This window comes from Mytilus edulis, chromosome 4 (assembly GCF_963676685.1).
Source record: "Mytilus edulis chromosome 4, xbMytEdul2.2, whole genome shotgun sequence".
Classification (NCBI taxonomy): Eukaryota; Metazoa; Mollusca; class Bivalvia; order Mytilida; family Mytilidae; genus Mytilus; species Mytilus edulis.
Window position 1 is genome coordinate 81,114,014 of NC_092347.1, and position 21,783 is coordinate 81,135,796.

Consider the following 21,783-nt stretch of genomic DNA (forward strand, 5'->3'; position numbering starts at 1 on the left):
CCATTGTTAGTCTTGTATGTTTTTTTAAATTTCGGTTCATTTATATGTTTCAGAGTTTAAGAGTGATGTCAGTTTTCTTATTTCTCACATTTTTGTTAAGGGGACAGCTGAAGCCCTCCTCTGGATGGTGGATTTCCTGCTGTGTTGAAGAACCATTGGTGGCCTTGTGCTGCTTTCTGCTCTTTGGTCAGATTATTGTCATTTGACAATTCCCTGTTTCCATTCTCAATTCTAAATAACTCAAATACAGCAAAATTGATAATTTTCAATAACACATTAGCTCCCATTTTTTTTTTTATCAGAAACAACATATTAAAATTTGAAAGTATTTGTAGAACAGTTGTCAAGTTATTGCATGGAAACGGATAGAGACACAAACCTGTCTGCAGTAATATCTAAAAATTAACAACTTATTTTTCTATGAAAAAGCTGATTAACAAACTAGTTTTTAAAAGATCTCTATATCTTGACATAATAGTACAAAGAAAAGGAGGCATTGTACAATGTTATTCTTTTTCATATGCTTGTTCTGGTCTGAGACCACAATTGTCGTCCCTTGATTTTCGTTGTCCACAAATATAGTCCCTAGTGTTGACAGTGGGTTACTTGCTAATATTTTTTATACCCCTTCCAAATTTATTTCTCCATGTTTTATGCCTCAAATGGCAAAAAGGGGGGTGAAATTAAACTGTAAAAAAATATGGGTCCAGAATTTTAAAGGAAAGTAGTGATTTGGTCCAGTTGAAAAAGGTTAAAAACTAGCACTTCGGAAGCTGTCAAAAGATTTCAAGACGCCCTAAACATAAAATTGTCCATATTTTGAGTTAGAGCCAATGAAGTTTTCTATAATTTTATTATAATTTGTCCCAAAAGTAGTACAACACACTGTAAAAATTTCATTGAGAAAGCGTAGGTGGGATTTTTTAAATTTTCATTTATGTTCTAAAAGAAATGCACTACGAAATAATTGTGGTCTCTGACCTTCTAGTTTAAGTGTGGTCTTTATGGATTTGATTTGTTTTTTGGTGTTTTAACGCCACTCTTGGGCTATTTCGTGGCAGTCATTTTTTATTGGTGGAGGAAGCCGGAGTTCCCCAGAAAAAAACATCGACCTTTGATAGGAAAACTAACATTCGTAGTGAATTAAGATTGGATTCGAGTGAACCCGCAAAATCAGGCTTCTAACTCACAACCTCAGTGTTGGCTGGCTAGTGATTACAGTAGTAACTACCATACTGAGATCACTTGGCCACAGAGACCCCTGTCTACACATGGAATACCACTGCAAACAACAATCCCTCAAGCTATATGTGATACATGCACTTTAAAAAATATTCACAGATTAAAAATCTTTGAATATCTAGCGTCGAGTGATCTTAAGAAGAGATGAAAACAAATTTAAATTATTTATTAAACTCTAACATTGTGTCAACACAAAAAGTAATAAATATGGTCACCATAGTAACACAAAAATCTGCTGTATATTTACATCAACAATATCAACATGAAATGGTAAACAACAGATGGATTTATGTCAGAAATGAAATGGATTTTAACAATGTTCTGGATTTATATAGGAAACAATAAGGGAAAATTTAATTCCCTTTGGAATATAAATGCATTGCAACTGCCATTTTGAAAATACAATTTGGACAAATAAAGAGTTTTTAAGATTTTCTTTTATTTGTTTCTCTTTGAATTCATTAACCTTGTCAGTGGTACAACTCTTGAATTCTTATGTAGTACATGTAATATAACAGATAGTAAAAATATAAAACTTTGTATGTAATTATACACAAAAATAAAACAATCTTTCTTCTCAATTCATACTTTCTTAAAATATACCATATTCAAATAAAAAATTATGTCGATAGATATTGTACTTATCTTAGCTGATTTTACATGTCAGAGGCAAAGGTAGCATGTTCCAAACTTCTTTGTGCACACTATTTAACTAAGATATTTTGCAAATATATTGAAATTCTATGTATAAATTAAAACTTGAGGCCTCAACTATACTAAACACTTATATTCTGTTCACAAAATAAATTAAAAATAAATCTATCTTATATTCATAATTTATAATTATTAACAATCTCACTTATCATACAAGATTATCATATAATCTCTCTATTCAATAATTTAATCTTAAACAAATCTTTTTCATAACTAAAGAAAACTTTCACTGAAAGCACAAACACCATCACCTTGCATATTTCAAAACATAGGGTGTCTAGTAGTCACTGTCTACAATCTGTACTTGAAAAGTTTATATTTATTGTATATTCTGTATAAGCTCCTTTCTAGGGAGCACCACCATATAGTGGTCGTCTGTTTTGTGTGTTGGTTATCATATTATACCGAATTTTTTGTCAATGAAATAGATCAGAAAACTTTAGAAATTCATATCAGAATGAGACCATATTTTCTAATGCCCTTTTAAAATGCTCAGCAACTCTTCGAACTAGGCATTGGTGATCATGACAAAATGACCTTTAAACACTCATAGCACTAGACGATTATTAGCCTTCTTTAGTCAGTATTTGGCTATTTGGGTGAGAGATTTACTATTAAATAGTGTATTTGTTTGGAACCCATGCCATTTTTTTGACTCCTTCAGTAATAAATGTATAAAATCCTTCCAAGAAATAAGTTTTTAAATGTAATCTAGGCATAATTCAATATCATAATTTTCACCAATTTAACAAACTCATTAGGCAAACCATGTCTTTAGATATAGGTTGAACTTATTTCCAAAAAGAAATAGAAGGACAAGTCTATAAGACTACCAAAACACTACACAGGATCAAATATATTCCATTTACATTTGTTATCTCTCTTTCAATTTGGAAATTTAAACATCATGTTAAATGTTTTGTTTGTAATAAGACTAAATAACAGCTCAATAGAGCTTATTTCTGTATACTTATTTTCATCTGTAGATAAAAAACTAACGAACTTGAAAATAAACATCTATAAACAAATTTGAATTAGTGTACACAGAGGGTCCTGTTACAAATATATAACAATTTACATGGTGTTTTTTCAGTGCCTTCTTTACCATTCATAGAATTAGCTATGACAAGTGTAAGATTATTTATATCTTAAAAAGAAATTTGAAAGTAATTATCAAAATTGTAAACTGGACAAGAAAGAGTATTATCTTGACCACAGATTTGTCCATGCTTAATCATTCATACATAATCAGACTGATTTTAAAACTTCTTCAAACAAAACAGATTTTAAATTATAAATCAAAAACCACAAAGTGTTCATTTTTCAATTCTAAAAAAGGTAAACAAATAACTTTAAGTACTTACAGATTAAATTATAAGCTGTTGTACTCTTTTAATTAAAACATGATTTGTTCATATTATAGTCAACACTCAACCTTGACCCTTTAGCAGTATTAATCCATTCATAATCTCAAAAAACTTGTCAAATTTTCTGTCAGTAATCTGATCTTAAGCTTAATAAAAAAAAATTGTCATCAAAATAAATTAGATTAAAAAATGTATTGTGCTTAGTTTTAATTTCATTTTTCATTTATAAAAAGGTCAAGTTGACTTTTATTGATATGTCTTGCAAAATTAGTCATCAGAAAATTAAAGATAGAATACAGTAGCATTGTTTCTCAAAATGTGGAATGTGTTGTAAATTATAATTTAATAGTCCATTATTGGAGAAAACATCCATAATTTCTCTTCGAAATTTATGTCAGGCTAAACATACTGTTTAATCATAATTCAATAACCTTTAGAAAAAAAATTCGTTGATTTATATCATATGATATATGTTATTTTAATATCTAATAAAAATACCCTGAATAAACAGCTAAATTCTAACTGATGATTTTAGCATGACTTAGTGATGACCAATTTTCTTGCGAGCGGTCACTTTTAATATAATAATAATTTTTTTCAATGAAATACACAGCATCTTAAAAAGGCTGATTTCAGTTGTTTTTATACTCAAAATTAAGTGTGTGACCAATGAAACTGTAATTTATGTCAAATTATATAAAACATTTTTAGCTCCTAACTAATGTGACACTAGCTACCATACATTAGAGTATTTTTCTATCTACTAATGTCAAATGACAAAAATGATGGATAAATGTTTGTAACTACACAGTGATGGTAAATAAAAACCTGTATAAAAAATCTAAGGAAGTAGACCTAGGATTTGGGATCTTGTCATATAAAACCCCTGGTATGCTTTGACTGCCCTTTTAATGTGTAAATTCTAAGCTCAATAATTTAGGTCCAGTTAGCAAGAATATACCACAAAGTAGTATATATTTTTATCAACCAAAAAAAATAGAAAGAAATTTTATTTTATCTTAAGACAATGCTAAGAATTTAAGAACGAAGAAAGTATTAGAGCCAAGAATTAGTGGTGTACCTCCTCTAATAAGCAGAGTTTTATTTTTAATATTTTTCACAGAAATTCCTAAAAGGCATCTGAAAACACCTTAAGGTACATGTACTGACAAGAGTTATCTCCCTTCAAACAGGTCTACTCCCTTAGTTAAGTGTACAAGACCCTTTTCATAAAACACTTCCACAGTAGTAATACATTCAATCAACTATTGGTGACATTCAAATTTAACGAATTTATACTGTAGCATGGCCTGTGATGTTATATGTAATGATTTGAATGTAAGTAATTTAAAAACTATAATACAGACTGTGATATCATCACCTATTTAACTTTTTTATTGCCTGAAGTTCTTAAAACAATTATGACTCATACTGACAAAGTTTCTTTGTTATAGTAACCTCCCTTGATCTTGCCGAAAATTATGACAACTAATTTTCTTAACTTTGATATTCGTTATGCAGTTTTGAAACACTTAACTGATCACAACCTTTATTTCCCCTTCTAAAGGATAACTACATATCACAAGGCTGAATTTCACAATATCATTATAGCAATCTTTACCTTCATTTGTTTGACAAATAACCATTCATTTCTACAGAAATGATCATGTAACTATAATATAATCACTCAAATTATATATTGTGACTCATAATGAATACAAAATACAAAATCTTATGAAGATAACACTAATTACTATGTAATTATTGGTCATTTTAACCTTTCAAGTGATTATATATGTACAGGTGTGGATGAGTTTGCAAATCATAACAACCCATAAGGTTTGTTTATTTTTTAATGCACTAGCTGACTAAGCAGTCCAAGACACTGAATGAGATCTATTGTTTCTGACAGAAAAACAAGATTTGAATTTTCAAATGAACAGTACATTTTAGTATTTTAGAATTTTTAAATACCAATATCAATAAAAAATTCCAGTACATAGTATTCTCTAACATCTTATTAAAATTAATAATAAGAAATACTGAACGTTTTAAAACATTATTTAAAGCTAAACAATATTAGGCTTAATCACAGCAGAATATCAACAAAAACAACCAACAAAAAAATTATTCATAAATTTTCTTAATGATTTTCAATTTGTTCTAAATCAAGGTCTTCCTGAAGCTTGAAAATTTCTTCATCTTCATCATCATCACCAACAAGTTTTACTGGACCTTTGACAAGAGAATCGTCATAATTTTCACAGTCAATAAATTCTGTACTATCACTGCGACAATGTTCCATCTCAGTTATGGGACTTGTCCGTGATTCCATAGCAGCTTTCAACGGAAAATCATTGTCTAATGGAGAACTAGCAATTGGCATTAAACTCATCACAGACTCTAGTTCTTCATGAAATCTTGATTTCTGAAATAGAGGTTTAAAATTTCATTAAAACTGCACAGAATTCATGCTACTGTGGAATTTGGATATTCTAAAAAAAAAATCAATGAATCAATGAATATTTTGGTTTCTAAATACATATTTTTTTAACTAGGAAATTTACAACTATTTTACTGCAAATAACAATGAATCAATAACACATATGTGTTGATATTATAAAATGACAACCTAAGCTTACTAAACCTCAAACCTAAAAAATAATAGTATCAATCAATAGAAATTGTAAAATCCAGGGGAAAATTTGAATTTCCATCTACCACTTTATATGAAGATTATGAATAGATTTATCTAAGCTTACATGGAATTAAGTGTGATTGTCAAAGAAATGTTAGAAAGTCCCACTTAACATGTAAATTTTTACTTTGCTCAATGTTGAGGGTCACCAAGACTTTAGAACTGTATTAAAAGGGTTGTTCAGTTCAACCTAACTATAAACAAGAACATACAGTTTTAAACCATAGTCTAATAAATAAGGCTGTTAGTTTTCTCGTTTGAATTGTTTTACATTGTCATTTCAGGGCGTTTTATAGCTGACTATGCAGTATGGGCTTTGCTCATTGTTGCAGGCTGTACAGTGACCTATAGTTGTTAATTTCTATATCATTTTGGTCTCCGGTGGAGAGTTGTCTCATTGGCAATCATTCCACATTGTCTTTTTTTATATTTATAATAAGTCATCATTCAGACAAATGAAAAGTTCAAATATTATCACATTGAGTCAATGACAATTGATTGTATAATAAATAGTGAATTTCTAAAAATACACAAAAAAAGATATGACAACTAGCCAACAAAATGGGGAAAGTATTTATATTCCAAGCAGTCATTTTAGTTAATGGTCTGTTAAGCTTATTATTAATCCATCTATATATAAACTAAAAAGTCGTCTTGGCTGTATTTTAAACATATTTTGTAATTTACTGATATAATAACACTTTTTTATGCAGCTGACATATTATAATATTTATACAATCAACACTGCAAAAACTGCTGAGTCATCATAAATTACTTTCTGTACCAGTACGTGCGTTCTTAATTTTCATTTTATACAAAGATTTCAAGATAAAAAAAAATCTAAAATACACTAATTTTCATAATAACATCACAAAAGTTTCCTACTATAAGTTGAAATAACAGTTGTGTAGGTGTGTTTGTTTAAGTTTTTATAAGGTATCAGAGTTTGTATAATTACAAGTTCGTGTTGACATACAACTTCAAATTTTGTAATTGAATAAATGAATCCTTGAAATAACACTGAAACCAAATTAACTTAGTCACTATAAGTGTCCTTGGTATACCTCAAGATTTTAGATTGATAGTAGCTTATAGTGTTATGTTTACAACTTTGAAATATTTCTCAAAGATCAATTTAGTAGACAGTAACAATTACTGACAGCTTTCTTAAATTATTTCTCTCTGATTAGCAATAACTTAATTTAAAATATCAAATTCAGTTAATGAGGAAAAAGGAGATATCAAATTTCCCTTTGCTGTACGATTTTCAATGCCAAGATCAGTTAGTTAAATGAATTTCTTATTCAATCTTTCTAAATGAAATCAATTCTAAAATTGTTGACAATCTAAAACTAAAATATTCATTGCTGATTCATAAAGAAGTTATCCACATACAAACAATAAAAAAGAAATATGAACCGAGTCCACAGGCTAAGGACTATATGTATGATATCTATTTAACTTAAACAGGCTGTTAGAATATACAAACCTCTTTGCCCAAAGTAGGTACTGGTGTTGATTTTGGAAACTTCTCATAAGCTGTCTGAAAAAAAAATCAAAATTTTTAAGAGATGTCATTTAAATTCTAAGACTTTTACATAACAACAAATTTATTGACATAAACACATTTTTCTGGTTATTATTAATTCCAAATAACTTTGAATCTCAATCAAAAGATATTCACATGTTAGGTTAATATTACAAATTCTGCATTCATTTTAACCAACTTTCAGCTATACAGGTGTGTTAAATATTTTTTTTGTAGGTCTTCATTTCAAATATTCAAATATGACTTAAGAAAGAATTAATACACTTGTCACTTAATCTTCTGGGGCGTAGCTCCATATACGCTGTCACGCCATGGCGTGCACATCGCGGGGTCTAAAAAAATAATTTACGCCGAAAAATAAAATAAAAATACAAACGAGTAAAAAATATTAAATCTAACTTAACCAAGCAAAGTAGAAAACGATACAGTATAACTATTTTAAATTAATAACGTCACAATAATATTTCCGTCTGTAAAATCAATCCTGACCGAAATCGTTTTTAATTTATTTGCGAGAATTTTCTTCTGGTACTCGACGTAAAAAGCAGCGTGTAAAACATGAACACTTCAAAGCGTGACAAGCCTAAAGGGCAAACGTTGGACTTTTTTTCTCTCACAAAAACGCCTACCAACAGCGATAGTCATGCAGAAACACACCCAGCAACACAATAGGACAATTAAGACCCCTGAAACGTCAAAAATTGACGATGGTTGAACTTAGCTTAATTAATTATCCAGATATTTCTTTGTTGAAAGATTCGAAATCCTTAGGAAAAGATGTAAAGTTACAACTTTTGCCCGACAAATGGAAATTTAAGATGTCCACACTTTCAAATTTCCGACAAGGTATATATATTAACTCCATTTCAATTAAAAAATATATATAATACGCGTCGTTGAACTAACAGGGCTGCAGGGGTTGTAAACCCACGTTTTTGTTTAGATAAGGGTTGTAAATTTCGTACATTATTTTGGCAAAAAAATGACCAATTGACTTTTGTTCCATTTTTATCTCTCAACTTTGGTTCCGACCCTGAACAATTTAATGAATTACAGTAAACTTTATATGTGTTTGACTGTCCCTTTGGTATCTTTCACCTCTCTTTTATATGTAAATTACGATAACGGTAAATACAAATCTGAATTCCCTCTTTAAATTATTGTTTTGAAGGGATACTTCATATTGTTCTGTTTTGACACCTTCCTGTCGACGAAATATTAAGACGTCAACGCATTAAAAATAAAATAAAATAGCCTCTCAAGACTTCATCAAGTTCCGCAGTACTAGTCCGTTACTAACTGAAATGTTGCGTTCCGAGCAAAATGATGATAATGTTTGGAACGAGCTATACCAAACCACTCTTGATATAGCTGAGCTTTTTGGTATAGTTGAAAATGTTCCTATGTGGTGTAAACCTCGAGAGCCAACCATCCAGCGGAAACACCTAAGGATTACTGGCGAATTTCTCTCTACTATCCGTTTCTGGATCATATGATCACAGAACTTGATTTTCGACTTCTGAATTCAGAAAACCGTTTTCATGCACAATATCTTCTTCCGTGTGTGGTCGAACAAATAACTAATGACCAATTGACCAATACTGTGTGTTCTCCTAACAATGCCCTTTGTTAGTGCTACAGCTGAAAGGTCGTTTAGCGTACTGAAACGTTTGAAAACGTACATCCGTTCCACAATGAGAAATGACAGATTATCGGCTTTGGGTTCCACCGTGATTTTGAGGTCAATTTAGACAAGGCCATGGACGTTTTTGTTGCAACTAAAAATACGAAGGGCAGATTTTTGAAAAATATTCAGGATGTTTGTCAATAAAAAATGATCAAATACAGTCTTAATAATTTGCTAATCAAACCAATTTTAGGCCGTCAGAACGCACCATTTTGCGTCTAGCCAAAAAAATAATCTTGGGGGAGCAATCCCCCACAAACCCCCCCCCTGGTTGGCGTGCACTTCAAAGGGACCCAGCTACGCCCCAGATCTTAAAAAGCGTAATAAGGAACAATGTATTAATACATAAATAATATGAAACTTGAATTAATGGTTTTTTTTTTATTGAGGTGTACAATAATAAAACCCCTGGACTATAATCTAATCTTTAAAGATTTAGCACCTAACAATATTAGCACTTGTAAGAGTGCAGTTAAATAACCACGTCACTGATTTATCTGCAGACCGTTCCAAAGTATATCTTGACATATAAAGTTAACCTTCTGGACTCTTATTGTCAATATTATGTGTACAAACTAAGCCCTTTTAAGTTTAAATGGTGCCTTAAAATGATAAGATAATATTTATTCTTCAAATAAAATGACCAATGTTCATATGTTAAATACACCATTAAAAGTGGATAAACATGTCAAAGCGTTTTACTTGACCATATTTATCATCGTATCGGACATTGTGATATACTTGTTAAAATTGACTCTATCTTATCCACATTAACATGAGCTTCAGACATACATGATTGTAGGCAAAGTCAGTCTGTCCTTGAATTTATGAGATCTCTTAACAACAGAGTTTGTATGGCCTCCCTCTCCCCCATTCAATCAACAAAGATTATTTTGGATACTATGATTTTTAGGTATCTTATTTGAAAATGAGTCTAAAGCTGGAGCCTTTAGTCCAGTGGTGGTTGTTGCTCGTTTTCAGTTGTCTACCATCATTGATTTTCAGTTACTGTTTTAATCTAAATCAAGCCATTAGGTTTTTTTTCTACATGTTTCACATTTTGTTCTCCCAGGGCTTTTCATAGCTTATTAGTTTAAGGTTTTTCATTGTAAATGGCTGAACAGTGACCTGTAAATTGTTCTCATCATTTTGGTCTCTGATGGATAGTTCTCTTACTGTCAACCATATCAGATCTCCCTAGTATAAGTCAAATGATTGCTTTGTGATGAGTAGTGCAAAGAATTTAAAAATCAACCACATTGACCTAGAATAAGCTAAAGATATGTTAACAAAATTATTACTTTTTTATAAACCTAGTGGCCACCTATTCAAATGCACATTCTATTAAAATTGTGTCTGACTGTTATGTGAATCAAATAATTTGTTAAAGGATTGAGAAAATGAAAACCAAGGGTTTGACTTTTATACAGTTACAGCAATCTGAATTCAATATAAGTTATAACTGAGTCAAGTCTGAATTTTCAGATTCTGGCTGTAACAATGAGATCATGTTAATATTTATGACCCATGGCCATTGCTACAAGTAAAATCTATCCTATATTTTGTTTGTAACATCCTTAGAAGAAGAAAGACATTATGATTCTTATCCATTCTAATTTTGTATAAAATACCTTCTGTACTTAAAGTCACATAACTATAACCTTGGACAAACTTAGCAGAAACATTTCATCAATATTGTTTGCACTCCTAACAATGACGATTTATCTGAAGTCTTACAAGTGCTGACAAGCTCCCTTTCAGAAGAATAAGATCTTGAGGTATTTTAATTGTGCATCATTTTTTTTTCTTTATTTTATGGACATTTAGCAAAAAGATTTGGCGTAAAGTCAAACAATTTTCTAAATAAGATCTTGTTCTAGATTTTATGTATGTGTTGGTAACATGCAATATTTATATGTTACCTATTAGCATGCTATTATTGCATGTTGACATTTCAAGCAAGGACATAAAACCCAATGAAAAGGATAGTAAAAATCCCCCAGATAGTACAAAACTCGTAAAAAGTAAATGATCCTTTTCAACTTTTAGAACAAAACATTATTAATTATTTACAAAACTATATTGGGTGTCACCTATGTTTTAAAGATCTTTTAAACAGATATAAGGACGATAATACATAAAAACGTTCTTGTGAACCTTATACCTAATACAAGACAATTTTTTGCGAGATCAAATTATATGTTTCTCAATGTAAAGGTTTATATACACAAATGTGAAATCAAGCAGAAAAACAATCCATTTAGATATTCAATACTGGTGCTTTATATTTACAAAAGACACAGTTTTATAGCCAAAATCATCAATATTCATTACAGCAATACACATTGAAGTCAGGTCAAAGGTTCGACAAAAAACTTAATAAACTAATATCAAGTGATTTCAAGTTTGAAAATAGGACAAAGTTTATTGATCAAAAACTATTTATGGGTTCTTCATTCCTAAATGTATAACAAGTCAAGTTATAATCAATTTAAATGTTTTGAATAGAAAATGTACATTGAACTGTAAAATATTTTTGATTCCTTTAAAATAGCTCTACATATATACGAAATTATAATCAACTTTAAGATGACTTGTCATTATCATGTAATGAAATTCAATGACCTGTTTGAAAACCATTCACCGATATTTTAATTTGATTTGAAATAATAAAAGCCATCCCTTTGTTTTATAATTATTTTGAACAAGGAAATATTCCTAATAATAATAAGTTTAATACATGTATTTAGTTTGAAATGCATTGACTTTTGTTTTAATACACACCCAATGTTTTCATCTTTTTAAACTTAATTCTATTGTATAGTTCCTGCATCAATTGCGCATTTTAAATTGATTTTCAGCAATGAAAAACTTCCTCAACATTTCAATTTCTAGTGAATACAATTTTTCCTTAATCTTTGAAAATTGGTATCCATAGAATCAAATCAATCAACAATATATATATATATATATATAGTATTAAGTTTACTTTTTTTAGTCATTTTTTAAAAAGCTTGCTTACATCTTTCAATTTCAAGTGAAATATAAATAAATATGCCTATTGTTCATAATTGTTTCTTGATTCTTTTTTTTTTTATAGATTAGACTGTTTGTTTTACCAGTTTGAATTGCTTTTTAGTAGTCATTTTGGGGTCCTTTATAGCTTGCTGTTCAGTGTGAGCAATGGCCGTACTTTTACCCATTATTGTTAAATTTCAAACAATTCTAAAATCAATATGAAGCACAAACATGTTCAACTTTCATTGTTTTATATAACAAACTTAACAAAATAGTTTGCTGAATCAAAATTTTGCAAATTGTCAAATTATGACACCATAGAGGTTGGATGTTACCCATGTTGTGTGTAAGAGTTTATTAATTATAAAAGTCTTTAAAACTAGACTTCAATCAAAAAGTGTGAAATGGATCAAATTAATAAAGTCTTTGTTTGGTAAAGTGTTAAAATGTGTCCCACATAATATCTATAATGACTCAATCTTATGAACCTACACAATAGTCTAGAGGTATTTCACAAAGGTCACAATAGAGGTCTTTACAAAGGTGCTACACACCTAAAAGGTGAATAGTTGACTAAATATAATTCACCTTGAGACTTACTAGAAGGAATACTACTTAAAGAGATATAAGGCAAACATCAACGAGACAGCAAACTAACTACACACAAGAAAAACATCTATTGAATATAACATCACTGTCCCCTCATCTTTTAATCAAATCTGGGAGTCAGTTTGATTTTTGTGTGGTTATCGTTAGTATGACAGAGATTAGAGTGATGATGCATTTTCTGATCAGTCTGAGACAAAGCTCAAAGATGTCATTCTTGTTTCTTAATCCATTGAACTTGAAGTTGAAGTTACAATTATTCAAAGTACAAGCAAATTATCTATGAGACAGGTAAATTATTCAAAGTACAGGCAAATTATCTATGAGACAGGTAAATTATTCAAAGTACAAGCAAATTATCTATGAGACAGGTAAATTATTCAAAGTACAAGCAAATTATCTATGAGACAGGTAAATTATTCAAAGTACAGGCAAATTATCTAAAGGGCAGGAAAAGTATTCATAGTACAGGCAAATTATCTAAAGAGCACTTCCACTAAAAATGCCAAGATCATATGTCTGTTATAATTACTATTCAACATTTAACATGTCTAAATGGCAACTTTTAAACCATAACCATACAATAAAGGGCTACAATACTACTTAAGACTGGAAAACATGGATTTCCCATCCAAGATCAAATAAAATATATAACAAATTGTGAAATTTTGTGGTAAAGCCAAGTGTAATTCTTGAAACCTAACATTACCAGATAAATAAGTACGTCTATAAATATTACATTTTCTTTGAATCAATCTCTGTCAAAAGTCCTATTTTTTGTCAGTCTCTGTTTAATACCTATACAACCTTTAAAGATCAAGATTATGTTTGCAATATACAAGGGCTTAATAAAAATCCTGCTGTTAGATAATTTATCTATAAAAGGTTCCTGAACTTTCAATTCAGCAAATAAATATTGAACAAAACAACAAACTGTAAAAATCAGTTTGAGCATTAAACTGATTTGAAAAATGACACTGTCATACATAGAGGAAAACTATATGTATAACCTATGAATTATGTATGAACTACATGTTAAAACATAGCAATTCTTGAGAATCATACTCCTATCTAAATGATAAATGACATTTGCCCCAAAAAAAGAATTTTGAGACTATTTTCATTAAATCACTGTCAAGTGCAGCATTGATAGAACATATACCAGTAGTACATATTTAAGTAATCTGACAGATTTAATTGAAATCTTTAAATATTGAATTCATCAGCAATATCTATCAGAAACAACATATTTATGGTCTTCACCCTAAACCTGTAAACCACAACTTCAAGTTTATGGTCCAGGCTTGTAAGATTGAATTCAGGCTTGTACAATTATTCTCTACAAGTTTACAGAAACCAACAAAAAGTTGAGGTTCGTGGGTTGTGGACTCGAAAGTTAACTGTGAAGGCTGTATTTAAATTAGATAAATTATATATACGTTATTGATGGTTTTCTGTCTCATTGACAATTACCCCATAATTATATATTTCATACTTAAAATAGACTAATAATAAGTATATCTACTACACAATTACCTCCGTCATTTTGTGAAAGTTTAATTTTGGTCGATGTTCATAATCTCTGCGACGTTTAATACCACATTTTCTGTCGTAGAGAACTGAAGGTTGTGATCGACACCGAGGTATTTTATTACGATGATGGTGATGGTGATGGTGATGTACTAACTGTACAGATGAAGTTGATCCTGAGGCATTACTACACGAAATCTCATCCTCAAAAGAAAGACTACGGTTTTTAAAAGCATTGAATTTGTTAAATGTTGTTTGTTCAAGCCATGATGCACCAATGGGACTATACATGTTGTCATAACAACCAGGATATGTAGATGCTGAAAGTGGACGAGGTACGGGAGATTCCGGTGGTGTAAAAATATCACAGTTTAAATGATCACTAAATGCTGGACTAAAATGATGTTCCTTATCAATGACAGGAATCGGCTTCCAAACTTCCGTTTCTTTTGGCTGCCATTTTGATGTCACATCAGTACAATGTCTTTTGGTGGGTGGGTCTACGGAATTCCCGTTATCACAGGCTGTTGAGATCTGAGACAATTCATCCTCACAAATATCCTGACTTGTTTGTTTACGTGGAGACAGTTTACTCCTCTGTAAGTCTTGGCTTGATCTTCTAGTCTCTTTTCTAGATAAAATGTCATCATGATATGAGCGTCGGCCATCTGTCCTATGATGACCCTCGTCAGATTTCTTACGAATGGAATGAGGTTCTGCTTTTGTAAGACCAGAAATTCTGTCCCCAGAATTTAATTTAACTGTCCATACTTTTTTCCCTGTAAAAGGAAATCTATCATTTATACATAAATAGGTTTAATATAATATTTAAGTTTAATTTTGTTATTCTTTAATAATAGTTATCAAAATATATCAAAATATAAAGATTTTGACGACTACTTTCGATAGATCTTTTTTTCTACATAATGGTTTGTAATACAGCAACATTTAAAACTCTCATCTCTATAATGACCACACCAAGTCAATTAAAAAAATTCAATGTCAGCAATAAATTTTCATGGTTATTTACATTCAATGGATATGATTTTAACAGAACCCATTAATCTAGGTTATTTTCATTTGAATAAAAAATGGATTTCAGGTTTAATTTGTAGTGTTATGTGTGAACATGAAATTAACAGGAAATTGTCTTTATTGCCAACGTTAATTAATTCATACACAATATAGGTCAAGCCTATTTAAAAACATTCAAGTAGGATTAACACAGGATTTTGTGAATGTAATAACCAAACTAGGTTTTAAATAATTGATATTAAATAATGGCAACAGTAGTATACAGCTGTTCAAAACTCATAAATCGATAGAAAAAAAACCAAATCTGGGTTACAAACTAAAACTGAGGGAAACGCATTAAATATAAGAGGAGAATAACGATACAACATTAAAATGTAACACACACAGAAATTTAGCATTGAATATCAAAGAAATTGAAGGATTTATTTTCTGATGAAAACCAACCTTCAGGATGAATAACACTAATAAAAGTGTTTTTTTGTTGTTGCACAGAATGACAATCATGAAAATATCATTTCAATGGACTTTTTATTAGTTCTTTTCCTTTCATTTAATTCTTATGTACACGTTTATAAAAAAAAATGCACTATCTACGCATTTAATATGATGGAATGCCTTTAAATTCATTGAATTACAGAGAAAACTTAGATAACCCTAAAAACTCTAGTAAACTTATATCTAAAAGTCTTTTGGTCTTATATAGATAAAAATGCACTTTGTTAACTGCAATTGACTAAATACCTATTTAATTTTTTATCTCTATGCATTCAAATTAAATTTTTATCGCTGTGCTATGACAAATGACTAAACACAATTTTGAAATAGACGTAAATGAATTGACAACTTCAGTGTGATCTAAAGGAGATATTAATTCTATTTTATATTCAACTTCTAATAATACCCCTTCAAGACATTACTATAGAAGATCAAATTTGTTGTTACGTCAATTTTCGCTCTGATGAACTAGATAAAGAAACATAAAAGGGCTCATTGGCGATAAATCCCTGCAAGGAATAATTTGATAATATATATTTTTAAATGAGCGACCTTACCTAGGGTTTTTATAATTTGGGGAGGACACTTTTTTGAATAGTGATTATAACAACGATGACATAACTTTTCTGAGTTTAAAAGAGATAAGTGCACTAAACCTTATAAAATAATTCAAATAAGTATGGTACTTAATTTCTTGGCAAGCAAATAAAGCTCTTTGGTCGGGTTGTGGTCTCTTTGACATATTTCCCCATTTTTTATGGTTTTATACTCTGTATGAAATTCAATTTCTATTTAATGGGAGTCTGACATCAAATATTAAAAGGGTTATTCAGTCTTGCTATCCCTTTTCAGTAAAATAGTAACTCAAAGTCTCAAACTACAAATCTAAAGGGGCACTTAGTAGAATTTTTTTCGATCGAAAGGTGTTAAAATAGATATCCGACTATTAAATTTCAAATCAAGATGATAAAAACCTTCCAAAAATAATCATTAAAAATCCTGACCCACATATATACGAAAATTATCATTTAAAATCAATTTAAATGAGTATTATTTCGTTTCTAATATTACATGAAAGTGACAATGAAAATGTGTTTTGAATTACCTCAAATCACCTAATAATGGCCAATTCTCACAAAAATCAATAAAAATCTTGGCCTACTTAAAAAAGTGGGTCCTTTTAAATAGGAAACATGCTTTTACACCCTCTTTTTCAGATGTTTCTTAAGAAATAGCCAGATATGATCTTTTTGTATGCTACTACCATGATTTGATTTCTGAATACTTGTCCACAACCAGTATACTCAACAGAAGAGATTATACTGTTGGCCCAAAGGAAATATTTACAAACTGAGGTTTTCTATAATTAGATAATGCTATAACATTACCTGAGCCTTTAATGGCTGCCTCAGCATTCTTGGACAATTTAAACCCTTCTCCTGGCTGTATCTACAATTACAAAACACTTATGTTAAGTCTTTACTACAACTTTACAATGTAAATGTCCAGTCATTGCTTCATTATGAAATCGGTCTCCACCTTTAACAAACAAATAAAATCTCTTACTTAAGTTCTTTGGTAACAGTTGTGCCTAAGTTATATGGAACATCATAAATTTTAGTACATGTTTTTAATAACCAATGCCCAAAGGTAATGCAATTATGATTTTAAAAGCGTCTTATTGAAAAGGACAAAATATATTTACTTATAACAAAAGCAACATGATGACCCTTAAATCTTCATAAAAACATTAAAAAGCTGAAATATATGTTTCTTTTGAAATTAAACTAATTCAAACATCATTCAGGTGAAACCTTTAATTCTTGTTCCATTAATTACAAAAGTAGATCACTGTGACCTTCTTTTTCTTTTATGGTGACAAACAACTAATAACTGGGCAATTAAGTTAAAATTACTCTGACATGTCTGATAAAAGTTGTTGACATTGTGAGAATCACTCTTCAAGTTATCTTTGAACACTCAATAAATACTTGTCTAGCTCATAAAATACTTGAGAATTTGTCCTATCATACCTAAAAAGCTAAATTCTATTACAAAAAAAATACCGATATGTTTTGCACAGTATGCTAAATGGTTGGCATAGTTCAAAAGAATTTAGTATTTACATTTTGCCAAGACTATAATTGCCCTACATGATCTGTCCTTTAACCTACCCCACCTTCTTAAGCCCTTGTCTCTCAACCCTTAATGAAATTTATTATTTTGGTGTATTCATTTTACAAGTCCTCATGATATACAATAACTGACCAACATGACATATATTAGTCTGGGGATTTTTATCTGATAGCTGACTGATATCTGTTAGACAGTTATGAAGACATCTAATTCATGATAGAGATCTCATTGATGACCACAAATATTTTCAGCCACATAAAACAACATATAAGGTATCTTATTAGACTTTGTATGTCCTCAGGTTATCATAATATCTCCCATTCTCCAGTCATAATTGTAAATGAAATATTTGCCACTGGATGTTAACCATGCATTAAATTCCTCCATCAGCTAGTACATACCTTTGAAGCTGATACAAGCGGTAGTAAGCATGGTATTTTGACATATTTTCCTAAACTTCCTCATACATTGGATACTGAATGAACAACATTATGTAATTTTATCTAATACGTGTTTAAAAATTATAAAAAAACAACATACTATTCATTTTTTAAATACATATTAGTAACTTGTAAAGTTACTTACAAATGTAATCGGAGATTTTCCCTTAGTTTTGGCACATTCTTCAAGTTTCTGGTCCTTAAGCTTATCAGCCAGTATATCCACTGCAATCATCTTGTAATCCACAATGGATTCAAATCCACATAATAAAATTTTCCATGGTGAATCACTCCATCCACACAATTCACATTATAAAGTCCTTATCAACATTTTCAATTCATTAAACCTACAAAAAAAGTTTAATATTTTGAAATCAATGTTCTGTTATTTAGTTTGCTTAATTTGAAAAAAAGGTATTGAGATGTTTTTCATTCAATTTTCAGCTTTCAATTCAACAAAAAGTACAAACTGCATAGAAATAAACATCTAATACACAATCAACAGAACTCATATCAAATGAACTTTAGTCCAAGTGTTTAGAAAAAATATAATTGTAACACAAGATCTTTTGACAACAAATATTAATACATCTATGACACCAAAATAAATAAGTTCTTTCAGATTACCAACTCACTGTGAACTACTTGTAATACAGATCCACTCATGCAGATAATCTCGTAAACGCCAAATATAACGGGAATATTTTACCCTACCAATAGGTTCTATCAGTCAAATATGTAAATATGATATTGTACTTGAAATAAATGAAGAGTGCAATCACAAGCAAATACACAGGTGTGTACAAAGCTTAACTACTCACCCCATAATAAACAAATATTTACACCTTTTACGATATTGTTCCCGGTTTGTTTAGCAGCTGATAGAAAACATTTTCTTTAAATCAATAGCTCTAATTACGTTCAGTTTGTCACTGTTTAAATTGTTTCAAGGTTCATTTTCATGGAAATTGAGAAAAAACATTACTTTGAAGAGTATTATAAATCATAAATTTTATTTTAATAAGTTTTTATTTTTTCATGTCTTTATAAAGTACTCAAACACACCTAAATGTATGTGATAATAGTTTCGAGTAGAAATTTGGATCTAAAATTTGATCCTGTATATGTCACTTTTGCCAATCTTTCTCAAATTCTACTTACAGACACACACAAAGTTAACTAATGAAAAATTAAGGCCTACCTATATTGTCAACTTTAATCTTGAAAATAAATCTTAGTTTTGGATTATAAATTTAACTGGAACAGAATTAAATTTGTTGTATGTTTGCTGTATTATTAAAGTGACATCTAAATTGTGTGGTTTTCTTTCCCGTTAATGAACCATAAGTTAATGAACCATAATATGTATCCTATTCTATCTTATTCAAATCAGTACATACAATATATTTATTTTGGCAGTGCTTTGTACCCATTATTGCTAAGTGGTTAACAGCTACAATGACCAAGATTAATCAAATAAAAAGACATATAAAAAAGGGGGGGGCATGCAACTAGCTGCATTGCAAAGGTGATTCAAACTTTGAATTCTGATATAAATAACAGAAAAAACTGACCTATGATAAATATCATGGCTCTTAATTCTTATCATCCATTAGAAGAAAAATTTGACATTACTGTAAAAAATTGAGTGAAAGATGTAATATTTTAGGTGCAACTCATCTACATTTATCCTGGTCATGATAATGTTAAAATATCTTTCTTGGATATAATATCTTTGCCCATTAAACTCAGAGGCGGATGAGGCGGATTTAGGGGGGGAGGGGGTGCTTTTCCAGGAAAATATTTGTTGATTATATAGGGAATCACTGAAGCAGACTGGAGCGGGTCCCCTTTTAGGCAGTCAGTGGGCCCCCATATGAAAATTTCTGGATACGTCACTGAACTCAAATAAAGCAACACCTACCATATCATCTGGTTAAGGTTTCATTCAGTCTCAGTGGCAGATCCAGAACTTTTCCTAAAGGGGGGCCATTGACTGACCTAAGTGGGGGGCCTGCTCCAGTCATGCTTCAATGATTCCCTATATAATCAACCAAATTTTTCCCACGAAAGGGGCCCCCCCTGGATCTGCCTATGAGACTGAATAGGCAACCTTCCAAGGTCATTGAAAAATGTTTGGAAAATTAAAAAAGCTAAGTATGTAAACTTAGACCATGGATTTAGATGACCTTCAAGAGTACCAAAAAAGTCATTGCTCAAAAGAATGTCAATCTTGTTGTAAGCGATAAGAACCTTCAGAAAAATGTTGAGATAAAGAACAGCAATAAAAGTGTTTTCTTATTGATAATATCTGAAGTGAAATTGACATTTTGATTCTACATGTATGAAATGTTCTAATATTCAAACTATAAACTACAGTGAACCAATGCCTGGTAAATCTCCAATAGATATTAAAATATTTAATATGTATTTCATTTAAATGACTTTTTAGAATTTTCTCCTAATTTTGGTATATATTTCAACACATTATTAAAATCATATCTCTCTTAAGTTTCTTCTGTTACAAACTAAATGCGTGTAATATATGTATGCTCTATAAATAGACAAAATAATATATTTTCAGGTACCATGTTTTTTTTAATTTACACTGTTGGTACATCGATTCATGTATGAAATTCTGTCAATATTCCAATACCAGCTAATTCATCAGTAATAATCTAAATTAAAATGTAATATATTTCTTCTATAGTTACAGCTTTTTTACCTGATCTATAGATCTATTGATGGGTTTTTTTTATAGCCTAATTGGATTTTTGAGTACATTACATACTTGGCAATGTGACAATTTGGCTGGTAGGTATTAATCCATTGTTATTTCATTATGGTAATTGATTTAATTACACGTTTGATTGCCCTGTCTTGTAATATTACACCCTTCTTCAACATGCTTCTGTTATTTCCAACTTTGGTCGAAAAACAAAAATAGTTTGGCCTGATAACAGTTCAAACCAGGTCAAAATATTAATTGGGTATTGTCTGTTAAGTATTCCAGTAAACAAAGTCAACTGTTACCCTGACATGTGATAGCAAGATCACTGAATGTATTAGGTTATAGAGAATTGATGATCATGAAGCCAAATTTTAAAACAAAAATAAAGAAAGCACAGACTAAAAAATGTTCAAAGAAATTCAAGTTGGTTTTCAAAAAGCAGAAAAATCAAGTTGTATACAAGAATCTAAATTTCACTGGTATAAAGAAAACCTTAAAACTCAATAATCATACCATATATTGTGGATTCATTTAT

At 30.1% G+C, this 21,783-nt stretch overlaps 1 protein-coding gene across 4 annotated transcripts in view; it reads right to left on the reverse strand.

Moving 5' to 3' along the window:
• Positions 1-1,392: 1,392 nt before the first annotated feature.
• Positions 1,393-21,783, reverse strand: part of LOC139520691 (protein FAM53A-like) — a 52,512-nt gene continuing 32,121 nt past the window's right edge. For 3 of the 4 annotated variants that reach the window (XM_071313561.1, XM_071313564.1, XM_071313562.1), the window contains 5 exons: positions 18,663-18,864; positions 17,330-17,390; positions 14,418-15,190; positions 7,511-7,564; positions 1,393-5,751 (listed from right to left, as the gene is read on the reverse strand). In XM_071313561.1, coding sequence (XP_071169662.1) covers positions 5,467-5,751; positions 7,511-7,564; positions 14,418-15,190; positions 17,330-17,390; positions 18,663-18,752 — 1,263 coding nt within the window. In that variant the 5' untranslated portion in view covers positions 18,753-18,864 and the 3' untranslated portion in view covers positions 1,393-5,466. Of the gene's footprint in view, positions 5,752-7,510; positions 7,565-14,417; positions 15,191-17,329; positions 17,391-18,662; positions 18,865-19,152; positions 19,320-21,783 lie in introns of those variants that run through there. The other variant, XM_071313563.1, reaches the window with a different exon arrangement.